The 21669-nt window shown below is 40.9% G+C and overlaps 1 protein-coding gene across 1 annotated transcript; it reads left to right on the forward strand.

The window, feature by feature from the left end:
• The first annotated feature begins 4599 nt into the window (after window positions 1–4599).
• On the forward strand, window positions 4600–20833 carry ZFAND5 (zinc finger AN1-type containing 5). Its single transcript, XM_059873510.1, has 6 exons — window positions 4600–4786; window positions 7756–7913; window positions 8341–8452; window positions 8861–8958; window positions 18817–18942; window positions 19196–20833. The coding sequence occupies exons 2-6, from the start codon at window positions 7763–7765 to the stop codon at window positions 19342–19344; spliced, it is 636 nt and encodes a 211-aa protein (XP_059729493.1). The 5' UTR covers window positions 4600–4786; window positions 7756–7762; the 3' UTR covers window positions 19345–20833.
• The last annotated feature ends 836 nt before the right edge of the window (window positions 20834–21669 follow it).

Consider the following 21669-nt stretch of genomic DNA (forward strand, 5'->3'; position numbering starts at 1 on the left):
CTTGGTTTTCTTGAGTTGCTACATACTTCTCAAAAGTCACTTAAATCAAGATGTTCAAAAGATTTTAAGAATTTTAGGTAAATGGATCTCTAGGTGTGGTAACTTGGACACCTTGAAGGACACATTAGGCTTCTGTTCAGGGTGGAGCTTACAGGAACTTTGCCACAGCATGTTCTTTAAAGACTGTCTCAGTCTGTCTGTGCATCAGACAGCTGGCTTCTCTAGGGATGCATTGCTAACCTCTGTGTGAGTTACAGCAGAATTACGAGGGGATACAATGGAGATATTTGAGATTTCTGGTGTGCTTGCAAATCTAGTGATACGTACAAATTTGGTGTTATCAGTTAATGAAATTCTGCTAATGAGTACTTGTGTTTACAGAGAAGTGTCTTTATGTCACCTTAAATTGCAGTAGCTGCCATGATGCCCCTTCACGGACATTCATGCACTACAGCACTCTGAAATACCATAACTCCATCTTAAACAGGCCATTGAACACCTAAAAAAATTCAGAAAATAAGCAAGACCTCAGAAGCACATTAGAATTTCACTTAGATGGGAGGCTTGGATGCTTCACCAAGCAACTTGTGCTATCTGAAGGTGATATGCTTTACATAACACAGACCAATCATTCGGTCAGTCCTTAATGTCCCAGAAGAACATTTTAACATAAAACCACTAAATGTGCAGAAAGAAATTATTTGTGTACAGATCCCTTTTTATCCAGTTTTGCAGGCATGCATGTATTTGTGGACATCCCTGAGAACTGAACCAAAGTCCAAACAAATTGCTTTTAAGCTTCCAGTACTCAGAGGTAGTCTCTCCTCAGTGCAAAGATGTAAAAAAGACAAAGGGTGTATCAGAATGGAAAATCTGCCCTTCTGTTTAAATGTATGTCCATCTAAAGCATCTGAACATATTTCTTGTAACGTGTTTATTTTCCTTTGAAATCAAACTGTATTTAATAGTCTTCTTTTAAGTCATGATTACTATTTCCTATAGTCACAAATTTCATGGACTGTTATGTATCCATATGTAGCCATGACATCTAAATAAAACTATAAATAACATATAATACATAATTCAAGTAATACTATAAAACAATACAATAATATAAATAACTATTAGAATCTGGGGCTATCAATCCGTTTTCCCGCAAAAGGCATCTTAAGTGAAAAGTGAGCATAATCCCTACTGCTCAGTTAAGGTCTGTTAAAAATATAAATAGGAAGGAAATTTTCAAAGACCAGTAACTCTGAGTAATGCCTCATATTAGCTCTAATCTTCTGAAGTCGGCAGTACGCTGTCTTATTCCTGTTCTGAGGAACATTTTTGTCCTGATATGCAAGTTTCAGTTATGCCTTTAAAATTCCATCTTTTAAAATGTTCCATACTTGTCATAAAATAATTTTGGCTTCTTTACACCCAATACCCTAAACCTAAATGTAAACCAGGTTTACATTTACCCTGTAAACCTATTCACTGCAATGTTGCTAGTACTGCATGAGTCTCCATATTGCACCAGATGTAAAGTTTATTCCTTTCTATGTCCTTGATGCAGTCTTAGCTTCAAGGCACAAGAATTCCTTGGGCTCTTTTGAATGAAGGATCTAAGCAGCTTAAAAAGGTAAATATTTTTATGGTTCCACCAATTCATTCTCTGAATTTCATTCTCTGAAATACTCACACATTTGTTGATTCTACAGGACTGAGAACTGGTCACTTTTCAGATTCCCTGTCTCAGGACCTGTGGCAATACCACAACAAAAGTACAGTTTGGTCTTTGCTTAGAAGATGCTCAAAAATACAGAGAAATCCAACAAGGAAGGCAAATTAGGGCAACATTTTAATTGTTAGATACATAAAATAAAGTACTAGACCGGGCAGAAATTCCCTGCATTCTGAATGACGCTATCTGACTCCTATCTAAATGTAGGAAGGAAAAAAAAGAAAAAAAAAAAATCAATCAGGATTATCAAGAGAAGAAGATATACACTACAGAAATTTTTCTCAGGAAAATAATGGAGAGGAAGATACATGGCCAAGTAAAGCAAATAATCTATCCTCTTATAGCATTAAAAAAAAACCAAACCAACCACAACAACAACAACAAAAACCTAACATAATTTACATCAGTGGTCTTCACTGATAAATTTGTCAGGGCACAGCAATTACTTAGATTTCTAAGTGTGTGACGTAGATTTCTAATGTGTGACGTAAAATGATTCCTACAACTTCACTTTTTTTGTGCATCCTTATTAGTAAAGCATTTTTGAGTGCACACACCTAGTGTACATACACTTATTTTATCAGTTGTATACATACATTACAGAAGTTCTAATATTTCCTTCCTGCACCCCATCAGATCATCTCATGTGGGCCCACTTTGGACACCACTGATTTAGATCATCTAAGTATCTTAAACAACTGCAGTGCTTTGGACAAACGTGGGCTTCTTTCTTGTAATGTTGCAGAAAAGAGCTGGATGGAGAAATAATACATAAAACCTCTCTAATTCCTATGGTCAGATATAGTTTTCCAGTCACAAGTAAAGACTATCGAACCATGGGTTATATTCTGCGCATTGATTTCAGTTTTAAAGTAATGCAGCCATTAGAGAAATTAAACTAATAGCTGAGCCAGCCATTGGGTAATCGGTTGATGAAAAACTATTTAAAGCACCATCAGAAAACAAGGTGCAAAAAGTATCATATATTAAAAAGAGGCCTTGAGAGTTGAAAATTAGAGATATGAGAGCAGAATGTGAGGATTTGCACAAAGAAAATATTATGCAGAATAGTCCATGAATTGACACGACTTTTGGGAGCACAGTAAACTCTGAAGATTAAAATTAGTCTGGACAAGACTGGTGTGTCATTGGCACAATAAGGAGGGGAAATTGAGAAGCACTGGCCAGGATCAACACAGCCAGCTTCATTGAGGCACTTATTCACCACAGTCACAGACATTCACAACTCAGCATGCCTTAAATTACACCACAGTAATGATAATTCTAATATTATAATATGTATGATTATAAAAATAATTAACTATTATCTTGTTGTACCTTGGAATAGGAGCTCACAATATTTTCAGTAGTACACAGAAAAATAACATGAAGACCCTGTAGTCTAGTCATCCTCTACATTTCTTTTAGTCCCTACAACAGAGGTGAGTTACTCAAATGTCAGCATTAAAGAAGAAAGTAGCAGGGAGAAAGTACAGGCAGTCTTTTACTGTCCTTCTTAGGTGAAAGCCTAAAATTATATGCCATAAAGTAGTCCAACATGTTTTAGAGATGAATTGGTGGGAAAAATGGTCACTCCGTCCTCTGTTGGACTGCACTCCACACGTCTAAAAACAATGTATCTCCACCAAAGCATTTCAGGAATGCTACACCTCAAGTCTCTTCAGAGGGCAGATGGCCTTCATCAGGAGGTGAGCTTACAGTCTTTAAAGGAGTTTCTGGAACCCTGCTCAGATTCCCAAACCACTTATCTCCTGCTTGCCTCATCTGCCAAGTTCTAAGTACCCACATTCTTGAAGAATTCACAACATGCAACCAGCATGCATGCAACATGTAACAGCTCGAAGACAATGGAAGCAGTATGTTTCTGCTCCACAATGAATATGTTCATCAGAGAAGAAGTCTTTAAAAGTCTGTCCCTCTAACCAGTCACCCATTTCCTCAGAAGGCAGCTTGCTTGTGATGCTGCTAAGCAAACAACAGGAGGTCCAAAATCTTTTGAAGCTGTGGCTTCTAAGGATGCACATATTCTTTTGCTCCTTGTGATAAAATTGTGGGGTTACCCTGAGGGTGCCCAACCTTTTATGGGTCCCTGACATTCCAAACATTACAACTTAGAAAAGGTCTCCATGGCAATTTTTTGTGAATCTCATGGTATTTTTGAAAGTACTAACCTCTTAGAAGGTAAGATTCTGTCCAAAATGACATGTAGAACTAGCTCATTATCATTGGATTAAGTAAAATGTGTAGTTATTTCCTTATTCTTTCTGTTCTGTGAAGCTCTGCTCTTCAGAGCAGTAAAAGAACTGTTAGCAGACAACTGCCAATTAAATTTATGATCAAAAATTTAGACCGGACGAAATGCTCCTGCATTTTTACATTTTTATCTCACAAGACGCCTGGATCTTGCAGGCAAATTTAGGTCAAATAAAAGAAAGAAATACACAAGAAAATTCTATTTTAAAAGCAATCTACGTTCTCTAAGACTCGACGAGCCGCAACGTGCCGGCGCTGAGGCACTCCGTCCCCCGGACACCTAGCGGTAAGCAGCCGCTCCGGCAGCCAGGAAGGAGCCTTCCCCGCTCGCGGCCTGGACGCTCGGTGACGTGGCTGTGGGGAAGAACGCCCCAGAGCGGCAACCGGCGGAGCGCGGGCGGCAGCACGCATGCACCGGCGGGCGGGCAGAGGGAGGAGCCGCGGCCGCCGGGCGGGCTGGGCTCCTCCCTCCTCCTCCTCCTCCTCCTCCTCCTCCTTCTTCTCCTCCTCCTCCTCCTCCTCCTCCTCGTCCCCGACTTCTTCTTCGCCCTCCCCACCCACCCGCCTCCAGCGCTTTCCCGCCGCCCGCCTTCCACGCACGGCGGGTCCCGCCTCGCGCCGCTGCCGACACGGCCGCCGCTGCCGCTGCGGGAACAAAGGAGCGACGCGGCGGCGGCGCGGCCGCCAGCCCGGCGCCCCCCGCAACCCCCGCAGCCGCCCGGAGCTGTCCGCGGCGCCTTCTCCGGCACCCGCCGCGGGGTTTGTGGCCCCCGCCGGGAACAGGTGGGTGCGGAGTGGCAGGCCGGGCTCGGCTCTGCGGGGCCTTCACCGCGGCGGGGTGTGCCTGGGCCTCCTCTTGGGCGGCCTCGTTGCGTTCGGCCTTCGGCGGGGCCGCTGCGGGGCAACGCAGGCGGCGAGACAATGAGGTTCCTGTGTCTGGCGGCGGCGTGGGGCCTGCCGGCGGCGGGGCCGACCGTGACTCAGGCGGTTGCGAGGAGCGGCCCGGCCGGACAACCCCGTCTGCTGCCGCTGCTCCTCAGCCCGGCAGTCTTGCTTGTCTTTTGTGTCCGGGTGTCGGGGGAGGCGGAGGGGGTGGGGGACGCAGTTAAGACGCGCGGCACTGCGGACGCTTGGCCGGGCCCCCCGCTTTGTCTGAGTCAGCCGCCGGACTGCAGCCGCCCGGGGAGCGCCCTGTGCCCCGGTACCGACACTGGGCTCTGCCGAGCGCGAGTGAGCGCCGAGTGGCCCGCGCAGCCTTTGTGCATCCTCCTTTTGTTTTGTTCCTGTGTTTCTCGTGTTTGTCGTGATCCCTCTTCGGAAGGAGGGTGTTGAGGCCATTCGGTATTTAGGTCAGTGAGCCCGTTGCTCACGCAGTGCCCGGGTTTTCGGGCTGGTTTCAGCGCGTGTTGGGGCCCTCGTTTTTGTCGTTACGCCGCCAGTGTGGCATCGCCTGGCGGGACGGCGGCCGCCCGGCCATGGCCTCGGGGCCGAAGGGGTGACTGAGGTGCGCGGCCGGGGCTGCTGACGGGATTTACCCTCCCCTTCCTCCGAGTTGGGCTGATGACGGCGGGGGTCCTGGTGGAAGGACCTTTTTCAGTTATCTTTTTCCCTCCTCTCGAAGAGGAGCAGTTGGGTGTAACCCTGCCCGTCCCGGGTTGTGGGGCGCATTGGCGGAGCGATGGTTGCTTTGGGGCGCCGATCGCGGGAGGCGGCGGGCTGGTGATGCCGCATTTTCTGGGCTGCAGGTCGGCATCCGCTCTCCCCGCTCCTCCCTGGAAGGGAAGGGCAGTCGGATTTCGCCGGCGCCTCCTCCCGCCGGAGCCGGCGGCCTGCGGGAGATAAAAATAGGGACTGACTTCAGCGGGCGGCGGGGGCGGCCCGGGCCCCGTCACGCCGCCGCCTGACAGACGGAAGCGCCGGCGCTCGTCCGCCCATGTGACCGATCCGGCGCGGCGGCAGCGGCACCGTCGAGCGGGCAGTGCCCCGGCCCGGAGCTGTTGTGAGGGGTCGGTCGGGGTTCGTCTGCGGTAGCGGGGGTCCCATTGTCGGGTGGCGCCTTGAAAATAAAGGCGGCTGAAACCCCGGCCGTCTCCCGGGCGCTGGTAAAGCACGACTTGTTCAGCGTTGGGTAGCAACGACTTGATCGTTCTGTTAGGGGCATGCATTTCAAGTAGTGGAAGACTCTGCAGACCAAAGGAGCTGCTGAGTTTCTAGATTGTACTGGAATATTAAAATTGGCACCTAAAGCAACATTTAGTAATGGTGAAATTTTCGGGCACTAACTTGGAAATTAAGCAGGTCAGTTGATGTTGGCAGTGTTGATCTTACCTGGTTAGTAACAAAAGGGCAGAAGTAGTCTTTTTCTGTGTTATATAGACATAGTTCTGTGTCTTGTCAAAGATAGCAAGATTTTTTTAGATTTCCTCTAGGTGGGTCAGACTTTTTTACTAGCTCCTTTGACTGGTGTGTTTGGCTGTAAAACTGTATCAGATAAAGTGTGAAGTCGTGTTGTAGCCAGAAAGAATGCTATTTATACCTGGAAGGTGTTATAAAGCTATAAATAGTACAGCTATTTATACCTGGAAAATTAGGTCCTGTGACCACTAGCTGACAGGATGAATTTTGCTTGTTTACTTTCTCGTGGTTTTGCTTACTGTCATCCCAGAAGCTTAGTTTAGCTAAAGGCACCTGTCAGTTGTAGTTGTTCTAGGGAAACATAAGTTTTCTACTTGCCATGTGAGCTCTCTTAATTAGAAGCATTTTTCTTTACACAAAAGTAACAAATTTACTTTTGGCATTTTTGACTTCTAGCAAGTCTCAGCTGTCAAATATTTCTTACTGTGACAGTTTCTGAATAGGGGAACAGCAATCGAAAGTTTATACTAAAATGTCATATGCACAGCTTCTACTAAATTTAAATATTACTGCAGTATTATTACATGTCTTCAATTTGTAGCAAATGCGTGATTGCTGTGTTCCAGTTTTATTGCCCTTAGGGAGTCAAGGATTTGGCTGCTGTGCAGTTTTTTACTAACCTTGCTTTTCAGTGGTTAACAGGCAGTGAAGGTGAGGACATTATTTCTAACATGCTTAGCACTGACTGGCGCTGGGGGGCTCAGAAGTCTTGACAGAACATTATTAGAGAAGGGGTTTTTTTTCTTCTGTAAATGTGTAAGCTATGTAACAGAACATACTCAATAGTTTGGAGTTGTTGTCATTATCTCCCTTGGAAGACATTTGTGAGAGTAATTGTGAAATTAGCCTCAAAATGATGTGGGATCAGTGCTAAAAAAGCAGGGCTTTTCTGCTGGAGACTCTTGGCTCTGTTGGGAGTCCAGAAAAATAAGCTATGTTATTTGCCAAAGCTGTTTTGTGGGTATGAACTTAGTCTTACTTATTCTGTATATCCCTGTTAGTGCTCAGAAGCTGGTACTTCAGGAGGTTTTTTTGGCTGTCAATTTAAATTAACTTGCACATGCAGTTCAGTGCTCAGCAAGTATATTATTTCTCAGTATTAGTATGATGACACTTTGTCTTGCCTTAAAGGTTCATAATGATGTTACTTAGCAGTAAATTGCAGTCTTGAATGGTATGTTAATGTTCATATAACTCTCTTTAAGAATGGTGATACCACTTGGTGAGGCAGGGTGAGCAGACCTACAGAAAATTCTTTTAATTCTTTATACTTTTAACCCTGTAATTGATTTTGGTGACATGCCAGCTCCTAATGCAATTTTTTATTTTATTTACAGCATCGAGATGACTCAGGAGACAAACCAGACCCCAGGGCCTATGCTGTGTAGTACAGGATGTGGATTTTATGGAAATCCTAGGACAAATGGGATGTGTTCAGTTTGCTACAAAGAACATCTTCAGCGACAGCAGAATAGTGGTAGAATCAGCCCGATGGGTAAGGGTGTGGGGAATTGTTGGGGCTTTCTATATTTCTTTAGAAATGAAATATACAGATGATTACAAGGAATATTAGAACATTTTGTTGGAGAACTTCTAGAAGCTGAACTGAAAGAATGAATATTTTTCAAAATTTTTCCAAGAAAATACTACTTTAAAGCACAGTAAAGATAAAAATAATTTCTGTGTAATGTGTTCTGATTTGCTTTGCATTCAATCATAACTTGCTTTCCCACTTAGCCACTTACGTTAGCAGTTTCTTATGCAATCTCTATTTTGGTTGTTAAGTAAAAGTGTCTTTAAGTAAAAAGTAATAAGCAGTAGCATTGAAAATTGTATACAGACAGTTCATAGCTGTATAGGAGACTGTTTGATTAATGTGTTTTCTGTGTTTGTTCATAACTTGTCAAATTCTTGTTACATAGGAACAACCAGTGGTTCAAACAGTCCTACCTCAGACTCTGCATCTGTACAGAGAGCAGACACAAGCTTAAACAACTGTGAAGGTGCTGCTGGCAGCACATCTGAAAAAACAAGGTAAAATTAAGGTTGTACTGTGACAGTTGACTGAGTTGTGAGTGTGCCAGAAGGCCTGCAGCAGTCCTGCCCTGTTGCAGTTAGTGTCTGCAGAAGAAGATGGATCTGACAGGGCTCTATGAATCCATGTAAATTGAAAAATCATTCAGATATTTGGTGTTGTAGTGCTGCAGTAAAAGGAATGGTTTTTGTTTATCTACAGAACTAATTTGTTACAGGCGTGCCTATTTTTTTCTAGAGAAACTAAAATAGAATAAAGAAGTGTATTTTGAAGATAGTAGAAGCATAGGTCGAGAAAATGTATCAATAGTGACTGAACCAGTAGTTCATTAATGGGTCTGAACAGTTCTAACTTTTATTACTAATGTAAAACTTATATAAATTATGTGTTTCACTGTGCTTAAACAGAAACGTGCCTGTTGCCGCTTTGCCTGTAACACAGCAAATGACAGAAATGAGCATTTCAAGAGAGGAAGAATTAACACCGAAAACAGACACTGAGCCAGGTATGTTCTCAGAAGGACACTCCTGTTATGGTGGTGGTCTTAAGAAATGTGTTTAGGATGCTTTTTGAGTGCTGTCTCCTCAGAATCAAGAAAAAGGAGTAGTTCCAGAATAGCTTTAAATTGTTAATTGTTAGTAAAAGAATTTACACTTTTGAGGGTCTTTTTAGATCCCTAATGTTTGTTTTTAAAAGTGAGGCACTCTAAAATCATATTAGGGCAAGGTGTTCTGTTTTGAAGTGGAACTGTTTGGATTAGGTATGTTATCTAGCAGAACAATTCCAGCTGACTCATGGCAGTCAAAATGGCTTGTTGTATTTGGAGAAGGGTGCTTAATAAATTCGTTCTAGGGAGGAGTGAGGCAGTTGGAGAAGGGAGAATAAGTAGTTTAGAAACATTAACAGACGTTGCTTAGGGTTCTTGAACTAATTGAGTAAACTGTAGGTATAATCAATGCATTGTTTCAGGGATGTTGGGTAGTTGCAGCTCTAATTGCTATGTGTGAGTTGTCCCTTTAACAGTTTTATTCTCAGACTGAAGAATAGTTGTAGCTGGAGTAGGAAAACTTCAGTGTCTGAGCTATTTCTTCGAGTGAGGCAGAGAGGGAGGGCAGCTTGCTTAACTAGTGAACAGCTGAATTTGTACCAGTTTGTTCAGATGGATATCTTAACACACTTGTTTTGTTTTTTAACAAATCCAGACTTTTTCATTTTATTTGCCAGCTCTGAAACAGTTTTAAAAACTAAAAGCTGATGTGTAGTAGGAAATCTGTTTACTCAAGCTGAAGGTAAAATCTGTTTCTTCAGTTTTGAAGTCATTGAGATAAAAATGGTATCAGATGCTACTAAGCACTGTATCAAAGTGGTTTTTATCTAGTTATATCTTTGCCAACAAAGACTGGTCTGACACTCGATGTTAATTTGCTCAGTATTTGTACAGAGGGTGTTATCATTGTCATAAGTCATGATAAGTCAAGGTTCTGTGACACAAATTAAAGTACAGTTATACAACATATTGTGTGTTTTCATTTTGTATGGACTAAGCGGGAATTTTTGGAATTGTCAAATTTCTGTAGCTGACATCATCTGAAGAGGCTTCACTATGTGACTGAAAAGTAATATCAACTTTGCACCAATATTCATTAACCCATTGTGCTGTGTTATGAAATCCCACTGGAATGTGTCAAGAAGGAAATAGGAATGCATAAAATGGTAGTAATGCTGAAGTAATAGGTGATTTTACTTTTCTTAGTTGTTATTTTGCCAGCTGCAAAAAAAGTCTTTAGTTATTGTTAATGTATAACCTGTTTTTCAGGTACTGTGGATCAGCTGTATGATAGGTTGCACAGCTCACTATTGATTAGAATGGGGGAAAAAATCTAAAGCAGCTCAGAGATACTTAGGAATTGTTGTAAATGGTATCGTAGGTTGAAACCAGTAAAAGCTGTCACAAGGTTGTTTACCTGTAAATTCATGAAGCAGCTTCAGCTGCTATGATGCCCAAGTTCCCTTTTAAGTGTTGTTGTTTGGCACAAATCCCTAGACAGTGTAAGATAATGTCCTTATATGCTATTCTTAGGGTTTGTTTGACATCCTTATTTAACAGCTTTGGCTATATTTAGTGGTGCATTACTCTGTGTCTTGCAGGCAAGAGAAACTGGCCTAGACTTTTTATTAAAAATTCCTGATGTGTCTGGACTAGGCAGATTTTTTATCTTCCTTTTTTCCAGTAGCATCCATTATGTGTTGGTCTCTTGAAGACAAACTGGAACAATGGTAAATAATTTGCATCACCTAATAGCAACAAAAGTTAGTACTTTCTTTGAGACATGATCCTCTTGAAATAATGCAGCCATGTAGTTGTTAGTGAAATTACTGTGTAGCTGTAAGCATAGGCTGACACTAGGACAATTTCGTAACCACTCAGTATTAGATCATGAACTATATCTTCAACAGCATGAAGTCACATTCTCTTCTGCCAGTTGTTCATTAGTAAAAGAAATTTTGTATGCTTCCCTTACAAATCAGAAAGTTTAAAAGAAGAATTATGTCTGGTAAACTAATTTTTTCTGCAGTCTTGTAGCATAAAATTATACTTTTTCTGCTTTTGGAATTGAAACAACTGACTAGAAAGTGGAGAAGTTGAGAAAAAATAAACTATAAAGTTTGACAAGCTTCTTTCTCTTGATTTTGTTGGGGTTTTGTGTTTTTTCTTTGCTCAGGTTGAGGTTGCAACCTAGAATCGACTTCAGAGCAAATCTGGTGCTAAGACAATTGTACTTAACATCTGAAGAAAGGCATGGTGGATGTAATTCCGTTGTAACTCACATGATTGTTTTCTTGTGACTTGTTAAAGTGCTCTGAGTCTTGACTGGATGCCAGGCACCCATCAAAGACTCTCACTCCCCTCCGCAGCTGGACATGGGAGAGAAAATAAAATGAGGGGTTAATGGGCTGACATAAGGATGGGGAGAAATCCCTTCCCAAATACCTGTCACAGGCAAAACAGACTTGAATTAGAGGTGTGAGTTTAACAAGATCAGAGCAGGATAATGAGAAGTAAAAACAGACCTTCAAAACACCTTCCTCCCCACCCCCTCTTTACCCACCCCTGCATCCTCTGTGCCTCCTACCCCAGTGGTGCCAGGAGCTGTGGTTGTGGTCCATCCATCACCCAAGGCTCCTCCTGCTCTGGAAGAGGAGTCATTCTCTTGCTGCACTGTGGGGTCTTTCCACTGAAGAGAGCTCTCTGTGAATTTTTCCAATATGAATGTATGTCACGAGCAGCAGGTCCCTGAGAACTGCTGCAATATGAGCCCATCCCATGGGCAATGGCACCCCTCAGACTGCTGCAGGGGTGGGTCACTTTTCCATGGGGTGCAGTCTTTCAAGGGCAGGCTGCTCCAGCCTGGGAGCAGAGCCCCTCTCTCCACAGTTCTCCTGGGGGTCGCAGCCTACCTTCAGGCATCCCCCTGCTCTGATGTGGGGCTCCTCCCTTGGATCTCTGCTTTCCTGTGGACCTCCATGGCTGCAGGGGCACAGCTGCTTCACCATGGTCTGCACCACGGGCTGCAGGGGAGTCTCAGCTCCAATGCCTGGAGCGTGTCCTGCCCCTCCTTCACTGACCTTAGTGTCTCTGGAGTTGTTCTTCTCACATGAGATTACAGCTAATGCTGTGCAACAACTTCTGATTCTTTCTACTTAAGTATGTTACCAGAGAGGAGTTACCACCATTTCTGGCAGGCCAAAAAGCAGCACACCCCACTTTGGAGCTACCAGGAATTGGCTCTGCCAGATATGGAAGAAGCTTCTACCATCTTCTGATAGAAGCCACCTCTGTAGCCTTGCACTACCAAAACCAGGCCATGCTAAACCAAAACACCACTAAAAATAAATGGTTTTAAAAACAAGATTATTTCAACAGTCATATTGTTTTATTTCACAGCATATTTTTAGGATTTTCTTAGACTTTTGTAGGTGATTACTTTGCTAAATGATCAGCCTTTAGTCAGCTCTGTCAGTGCTTCCAAACACAGTATCAGTGCTTTCTTAAGGGTGTAGTACTTTTTGTGGTTGTTTTATTGTTGTTGTTATTTAGAGGTTTTTTGATTGTTTGGGTTTTCTAATGCACTAACACTGATTTAAGGAGTAGTGTTATATGCAAGTAGTATGGCTTATGAAAAAGTAAACTAGAAATTGAGCTGATAATGGTATTGTGTAAGTTACATATTTTAAAAATACCCAAATACTGTTAACTTCCATCCATGCTGTAACTTATCCTTTCATTCAGCAGCAGCAGCAGCGTTAGAAGACAGCCGGCAGTGGTGGTTGGCATATCTCTTTGCTTTCTATCAAGCTGTTAGGGTTAGAGCTATTTTACAGCTGTTGGGCATTCAGGTTGAGAGACCTGTAACAGGTTGCCCTTGCCATGCTGTAGGTAGGGCCAGTGTGTTCCAGGTAATATTGTGAGTAAGATGTAGGTAAGGTAGCTTATGGTATCTGGTAAGATCAAGATGTAAGTACATGATGTTCCTTAAATATGGTTGTAATGAGTACCTTGTTTGTTCTGCTTTGTTTTCATACATGGCTGTAGCAGTTGCACCATGTTGCTTGCTGTAAACAGTTCCGTTGTATTAGTAACAATATTATTAGTAATAATATTGTCTGATATGATAATTCTGTATTGTGTTTGAAATAATTAGCTTGTCTTCATGTTTCCCATGCCTGCTGTAGCTTTGGTAAACACTCCTGATTGAAAAACTTCAGAAATTAAGTCTCTTGTAAGCACTGAAGCTGTCCACTGCATAGAGAAAAATGCTGAGGACCTAACTGCTGGTGCTGTATGTGTTGGTGATAGCACATTATTATTATTCTAATAGTGATACACCATATATGTTAAGTCTTTTTGATAACCAAATTAAGTGGTGTTTCTGTGTGATACTGAAACTGGGGAATTTGTATGTTGTATTAATGAGGCATATTAATTTAAGGTATTAAATACGCAAATAGAAGAGTTAGGCATGCAGAAGTGAGTGGCATGCTGCAGAGCGTTTATATTCCCACTCTTCTTCATGAAAGTAAGCATGATGGAGATTTGTTTGTGTGTTTTATCACAGGCACATAGGTTGGCATAGAAGTTGTAGTTGCTGACCAGAAGTTCGACAAAGCATAATAGGCACTGCCCATCCTTCCAGACTACAATTTTATGTACAAGCACTTTGTTGTCTTTTATCAACCCCAGCTGACAGCTAAGTGCTATGCAGTCACTCACTCAGTTCTTCCTCTCCAGTACTGAGGACGGTTGTGGAGGAAAAAACTAAACCCCATGGGTTAAGATAAAAACAGCTTAACAATTAAAGTGAAATAAGATAAGCAATGCTGGTGGTAATAACAATATAACTGTAATGAAAAGAGGAGAAGGAGGAATAAACTCCGCAGAGACTTCACAAGTGGTGCATACTCCATTTGGTCACCACCTGCTGACTGATGCCTAGCTCCTTCCCCAGCAGTGATTGGCAGCTCCCAGTCAACACCCTCCATTTATACATTGGGAAGTGTGTTGTGTTGTGTGGACTGTTCCTTTGGGTAGTTCATTCAGGTCAGCTGTCGCAGTGATTCTCCCTTCTGGCTTTTTGTGCACCTGTTTGCTTGCAGAGCACATGAAACTGAGAAGTCTTTTGTTTTAAGGTGAAAGCATTTAGCAATATTTAAAACACTAGTTTTATTATTTAACACTAGTAATAGTATCAACATTATTCTCATACTGAATCCAAAATGCAGCACTGTACCAGCTAGTGAGAATAAAATAACTATCCCAGCTGAAACCAGGACAGTTGTGCTGATATGCAGTATAAGGATTGTATTGTGTCTAGTAATTCTACTAATGCTACTACTACTACTGCTACTACTACTATTGTTTCAGCTCCAGGATTGCAGAAATGCATCTAATGTATTTTGGATAACTTCTGACTTGACCTTTTCTCTCTTTTGTTGATTTTTTTTTTTTTCCTGCTCCTTCAATGCTTGGAGTTAGCAGTTAGCTTCATCAAGTCACGGTCAAATCAGTTTCTTTCCCTGCGCTTCCAAGAACTGAATTATTCCACTGCTGTCCTTGAAGTTTAAAGTGTTTAGATTTTATTTTGGTGAGTTTTTCTTCAGTCAGAGAAGCTTCTAAAAACTTTATTCCATTACTTTTGTATCCCTCTCTGCTCACTTTAGATATGGGGAATGTTAGAAAACAGTGCTGATTGGTTTTCAGTGTGTTTTCTTTAGCCACAATGTTGGATTCATTCCTTTTCAGAGTGAAAGCTCTGTAATACTGATACATGCTTTTTTTTGAAAAAGCATACTGTTTTATGTAAGAAAGCTACTGACAGCTTAGAACATTCTTTTCTTAGAGTGGTTTTTAATTTTGAATGGCACTCCCATGAGTCTAAGAAGAATTTTATTTTTCAGTTCGTAGAACCTTTTTGCATGTAGATTGAGTAGCTGTTGTACTTTGTCCTGTGGCTGACTGGTTCCATCAGTGGCCTTGCTGCTCCTCTTGTAAGAATGCATCTTATCTTTAGGCTACATTTGAAGGAAATTTTCCAGTATTTGTGATGAAGTGCCTGCATTTGTGTAGACTTTTTCAGGAAGCCACCTCCAGTATAGTATTAGATTAGTCTTTATCATTAATTTGCTAGGATAATAACCATTTTTGGCCATGATCCTAATGCATATTTATAGTGACTGCAGGCAGTCATTTAAGACCAAAATAGTGTTAATAAAAGCCTACCCAGTTCTGAAAATCAGTTGTCCGTAAAGTTTTTGGCATTTGACTAGGAGAACTGATCTGGTAAAATTTGAGTGAAGTAAATCTTTGCGGGTCTTGAACCAGAGACAGGAGGGGACATGACTAAGGTGATGGAGGGGGCTACACAGAACCATAGAACCATTTGGGTTGGAAAGGGCTTTATAAATCATCTAGTTCCAAGCCCTCTGTTCCTGTGCATCACTACACTTGGAGTAAAGAATTTCTGCCTAACATCTCTATCTATCTATCTTGTAATTCAAAAGTGTTTCCCCCTGACCTATCACTATCTGCCCACGTATAAATTTATCCCTTTGTTGTATAAGCCCTCTAAGCTAGGAAAGGTTTCAATAAGGTATTCCTACAGCCTTGTCATGTCCATGCTGAACAATCCCATCTCTCTCAGCTTGGCTTCATAGGAGAGGTGCTTCAGCCTCCTGATCATCTTTGTGGCCCTCTTCTGGTGTTAATCCGGCAGATTTACATCTTTCCTGTGCTGAGGATCCCAGAGCTGGATTCAGCACTCCAGATGGGATCTACAGTAGCAGAGTAGATGGACAGGTCTTGTGCCCATTTCTCAAGTTTGTCCAGATCTCCTTGTCTAGCCTCCCCTCCTTCATGCTGAGGATGCACTTAATCCCTGTCTGTCTAACTGTTTAAGATATTCAAGAGCAGGGTTCCGAAGACAGAGCCCTGAGGGATGCCACTCATCACCAGTCTCCCCCTGGACATAGAGCCATTGACCACACCTGGCTGTGTCCATCCAGTCAATTCCTTATCCACCACATAGTCCGTCCTTCAATTCCACGTTTCTCCAGTTTGGAGATCAAGATGACAAACTGCATGCGTACCACTAAGAGCTCTTTTACGGTGGTGAGGAGTTTTAGTGGTGAGGAGTTTGCTTCATCTGAACTGAGGAACCAGGTCGACAGGTACCAGTAGCCACTATTTTACAGTTTCTGTAAAATACAGTTACTTTTTCAGCTACTTATTCTATGGTGATACATCAACCATTTTGAGCCCTTTAATTAACACTGTGATTTCTGGCATGAATTTAAGTTGAAATCTTGAGGACTGGAATTGTTCTTGCCCAGTTGGATTTTTCTTTTGTGTTAAAGGAAGCCTTTTGTGATAACTGTACAAACAGTATTTTCATTTAGAGGGGCTCCTGATGTCATGGCAGAACAACTGCAGTTTTCAATATTTTTTGTCTGCAGGTTGATGGAAAAGGAATTTTGTTCTGAGCTCTAGGGAACAGGGCAGGCAGCTTTTTCATCTGTCTTCGCCGTTACTCAGAAGCACATTTTTGAACATTTAACATCATAAAAGCCAATCAGACTAAAGTCTGCTGGCATAAAATAATAGCAGAATCCTTTATTCTTGGCGAGTAATACATGGAACATTTTAGTTTGGATTTAGGGAGCTGTGTCCCCTCTTTTCTTGGTACCTTTTAGTGACCATTACTGCATGTTGTATCCTGCTTTTCCTCCTTGGAAGATGTTTTACTTGTGGGGGAAGGACCCTGTTCAGCAGCCCTTTCAGAGAACGTGCTGCTGCAGTTTCTCAGAATCACTTTAATCACTTTACACATTGTGGGCTGCCATTGCTGCAGTTTCTTGATGCAAAGATGGAAGTATACTCATAGTAATTGGTAACATTTTCCCTAGATGAATTTGTTCTCAGAGGCTTTGTTTTGTGGTGGAGTGATCTACTAAGCTGTCTTTTTGCCTTGGTAATTCCTGGGAAGTTTTCATTTTTGCTTGCTTGTTGACATGTGCTGGCAGTGATATAAATGGTTCTCTTCTCATTTTCATTTTCTCTTAATGTATGTTGTGAGTGACTTTATGTCACTGTTGATTTGCCCCACTCTACATTTTCTTTAGCATATGATTCAAACAGCATGCATGCTCCCAGGGCTCAAAAATTTTATTCGTCTGTTACGGCTTACAATTAGGATTTCATTTTGAAGCAAACTAGCAATATAACAGATCTTAAAAAAAGGGATTTAACTATTCTTTTGGGGAGGTGTTCAGTCTTTGTATTTTTTAAGGCCATAGCTGACAGCTCTTAGCCAAGGTGCATAACATCCAACAGGTACACTCAGTTTGTGATATTGCTGGCTGTTCGGCCAGTTTTTGGTTGCAGGCTCTCTAGTAGACAAACTGGTACTGAACACTGATTTTCTTAGGATTTAAAGACAAGCTCAGAGTGTCATACTTGTTCATCTAAAAAATCTTGCTCAAAACAAATTGTTTCACAAAAAAAAAAAATTACAAAATATCTGCAATGTGACAAAAAAAAGGTTATAAATTACCTTGGTTGTTCATTAGCACTGTTGCTATGATGTAGAGGTATAAAAAATACTAGCATTTGTTCTACTACATGAAATTTTTTGGTGATGAGCACTGAAAGTTCCCTGTTACTTCTGAGATTTTGTTGCTTATAAGTCTTATTTAGATTATGAAGTCTTGCCTGGGGCCTTTCTTGTACAGTGAATTGTGAAGTTTTCTGTGACAATGCAAACACAATTTTAAAAAGCAAGTACTACTCTAAAGAATCTCGTCTAACAAACCGTACTTTGTCTGAAGTTGATTACAAATACGTCCTTGAGGCTTATGTACTCAGTTTATTATGAAATGCATTATGTAGTTAATAGATGTTGTGATAGATGTTATCATACTCTGAGAGTGTTCAGCAAACTTGTACCAAGAGCAGGTATTACAGTTGTGTACAAGTGCATTTCTCAGCTTTCCTTAGTTCCAGTTTTGCATATGAAGAGGATATCAATTAAAAAACTTAATTTTTTTGGGATAAAACACTTTTTTCAATAAAAAAGCCATGTCTAAGAAGATGTCTAAAGAGGCAGTTGAAAAAATATTCATTTTGACTCTACCTGCTTGAACACCGAAACTGAATAAATTACAAAAAATACAGATATTCAATGCAAATCTGCACTTTGTTATTTAAAAGAGGGCTCTTTAGAACTGTGTATTTTGTAGCTGTGTTCTGGATTTGTCACAGAATTGACAGCTTCCTAGCTGCTGCCTTGGTGAACTGCTTTAGATACCTGACTTCACTGCAGAAGTGGCAAAACAACCCAGTACTATAGTAGGAACACATTGCTAAATGCCTTTTTTTTTTTTTTTCTAAAATATGCTCCTGTTAGTTAAATTTTCTACAGAGGTATCTGTGTTCAGCAACTTTGGCTGTGACAGTATTGCTACTGTTTTAGATTAAGTTACTTGGTCATATTTATTTAAATATAAAGAGTGTCCATGGAATTTCTGTCATGCTTTTCAAGCCTGTATAGATATATACAATAAGTGCCATGTATTTTCTAGCTGGCTGAAATGTGGGGAAAAATCTGAGAGTCTCAAGTAGAGTCAGAAAGGATGGATAAAAATTCTTATTTCTGATTCGTGTTTTTAGACTAGTCAGTGTAGTACTGTAGGCAACAGATGTCAGGGTCTTAGGGGTTGAATTAATCCTTGAAGTACACATACTATTGAATACCTCATGAAGTCAAGAAAAGCAAATTTAACCCTTGTTTTCTTTGTGTGCTTTTAACAGTTGTTACTCAACCAAGCCCATCAGTTTCTCAGCCTGGTACTTCAGAGAGTGAGGAGAGAGCTGCTGAACTGCCGAAACCAAAGAAGAACAGATGTTTCATGTGCAGGAAGAAGGTTGGCCTTACAGGTATGAGAATAGTGTCAATTTTAAACAAATTTCCATGATTAGTTACCTCTTGCTAGATTAAACTTGGCAAAATTTGTGTTCTATTACATTTATCAGCTTTTTTACAATTCACACAACTTAGTAAGTCCATTTATTTTTCTTGCTCTATGTGCTGTAGTGGACAAACGTATCCCCTTTGACATGACTGCACCCTTAATTAACAACTTAATTAGAAACTAATTCTTAGTAATGTTTCTTCTTTTTCTGTGTACAGGATTTGACTGCCGATGTGGAAACCTATTTTGTGGACTTCACCGTTATTCTGACAAGCATAACTGCCCATATGATTACAAAGCAGAAGCTGCAGCAAAAATCAGAAAAGAGAATCCAGTTGTGGTGGCTGAAAAAATTCAGAGAATATAAATTAATGTGCTTGTGAAAAGACTGACTGACTTTTTGTGGGGCTTTTTTTTTCAATACATCTAAAAACCATGAAAAGAGCAGGTGCATGGTCATTTTCCTTGGTTTTCGAAAGTTTTTCTTCTAGTCCTGTCTAGATGATACTTCAAATGTTTGAGTATTTGTTACAGGCAGAATTGGATAGATACAGCCCTTGAAAATGTATATGCCCTCCCCAGAATAGATGGATGATCAGAAACCTGCACAGGACACATGCACAGAGGACAGACTCTAGTTCACATGTGCCAAACAGATGTATGCAATCTGCATGTGTGCAGCAGCTCTGCCTTTTGAGATGTGCATGAGGTATTTAATGTTCAGCTAAGGTTATATGCCTGTTTCGGAGAATGATACATCAAAACAGTTGGCAGTCTACTTCTATCATTTAAAATCTCGTTCTACTTTTAGTTGCCACACTCCCGTTTTAGTTTTCCAGCAGAATGCAAGCTGTGTAGAGGGGTCTGCCATCACAGTAAGATGAGCATCTTTGCCATATTTAAGTCACTTAACAACTGCACTGAGAAAAATGAAAAAAATCCGATACATATGAGAAGAAAATTGTTTTGTAAAAGATTGCATTAACTTAAGAATCTTGAAAAAAGTTCCCAAAGGAAATGTCCTGTTAGGAGCTTAAGAACTGGCCTGCAACAGACTTGTCCACTTTTCCTTGCCTAGCTAAAAATGTTCTGTAGCACATTATTGTAAGATTGGTTTTCAAAACAGAGTTACAAATGTTTCTAGGCATATCACAGATCTCTATCAAGCAACATGGATCTGAATAAGTTGCTGAAATACTAGAGCAGTTTATTATTCATATACTACTTATGTTCTGTATGTTCCAAGTTCAAAAGAATATTAGGAATTAATTTTTCTAGTTTTAAATGTAACAGTTGCACCGTTCTGCATGGAAAACCATACTGCTGCTGTAGACTTAAATGGTAGCTGGAACCACTCTTGGAGGGCTGCTTTATCATTTTTAATTGTACTTGGGTATAGGACTGTAGTGTTCTTGGGTGTATTGCATGGGCTGCGTTATCTATGGCATTGTACAATAACAACTCTAGAAAAGGCAGTATTCTTCACTGATGCTTGTCTGGTAATATATATCACTTCTGTGTTATAATGGAAGGGGTTTTTGTGATGTATGAAACTTGTGTTTTTTATATAAACAAATGCGGTTTAGACTAGTGTTGTGGTAATGCCTGTTCTCATTTGTAAATAGTTACATACATACACAAGGCACTACTCCTACCTGATTTTTGTTGCCAGTGTTCAGTCTTGGTTTTTACTTCACTATTAAAAGCATCAGGTTTTCGCTTCTAACTTTGTTCTTCTGAGTTATTAGATATGCAAACATGTACAGATAGTTCATATTTATGTATTGCACATAAGCTACCCAGCATCTATGCTATATTGTATTATGTAAATAATAAAAATAATGTACAGAAGGAAATACTTCCTTTTATGGTAGTTTCATTGGTTTTAGTTCTTGCTGTAATGAGAATGTGACCTTGTAGAGAATCAAGTGCAAAGTTTAATATAAGTTCTTACTGATATTGTCCTATGTGTAAGCTTGCCTATGTCCTTATTTGGATATACAAGCTTTTTTGAGAGAAATTGCATGAGCAACTGGGGTAGAGGTAACTACTTGATGACCTGACAAAAATGCCAGCAAACAACAATGTGCTTTAAAGGGAGAAAGGTATTAGCAATGAATGTCCGACTTACTTCCAGTGGATCTGTCATGATAGAGCCAGTACACTGACTAAGCTGTCCTATGTTCTGTCCACATCTTCACCAGCAGACCTCGTCAGTTACTCAGTGTCAGCAACCAAATACAGGTGGTAAATATACCTGGTTTATCCTTTCTGATGGGAAGGAAAAGGATACAGTACACAGCACATGTTGCAGTGGAGAAAGACATCTTCAATTCTGGATGATCCATAAAAATTGCTTATATCAGAAATGGATAATTTGTATTCCACCAGTCAGCTGATAGTCAACATGATAAGTTAATACTCCAGCCGCTGTGTGTACCTCCAGTAAGGGAGCACAAGCATGCTTTGGGACTTCGCCATGGAACTGCTTTAAAGCACCCAAATTACGTATTTCTACTTTTGTATTAAAGCAACATCTGTAACTGCACTTCAGCATAAAAGTGTTGGCTTTTTTTTTTTTTTTTTTAACCTGAGAATGCCCTGTAGCTGAGTGTTTGAGGAAATGTCTGGTTTTGATACTTTCTTGGCTAGAGTGGTTTAGGACTGGTACTAGTACTGATATTGTTGGTTT

The sequence above is a fragment of the Haemorhous mexicanus genome, chromosome Z, assembly GCF_027477595.1.
Source record: "Haemorhous mexicanus isolate bHaeMex1 chromosome Z, bHaeMex1.pri, whole genome shotgun sequence".
Taxonomy (NCBI): Eukaryota; Metazoa; Chordata; class Aves; order Passeriformes; family Fringillidae; genus Haemorhous; species Haemorhous mexicanus.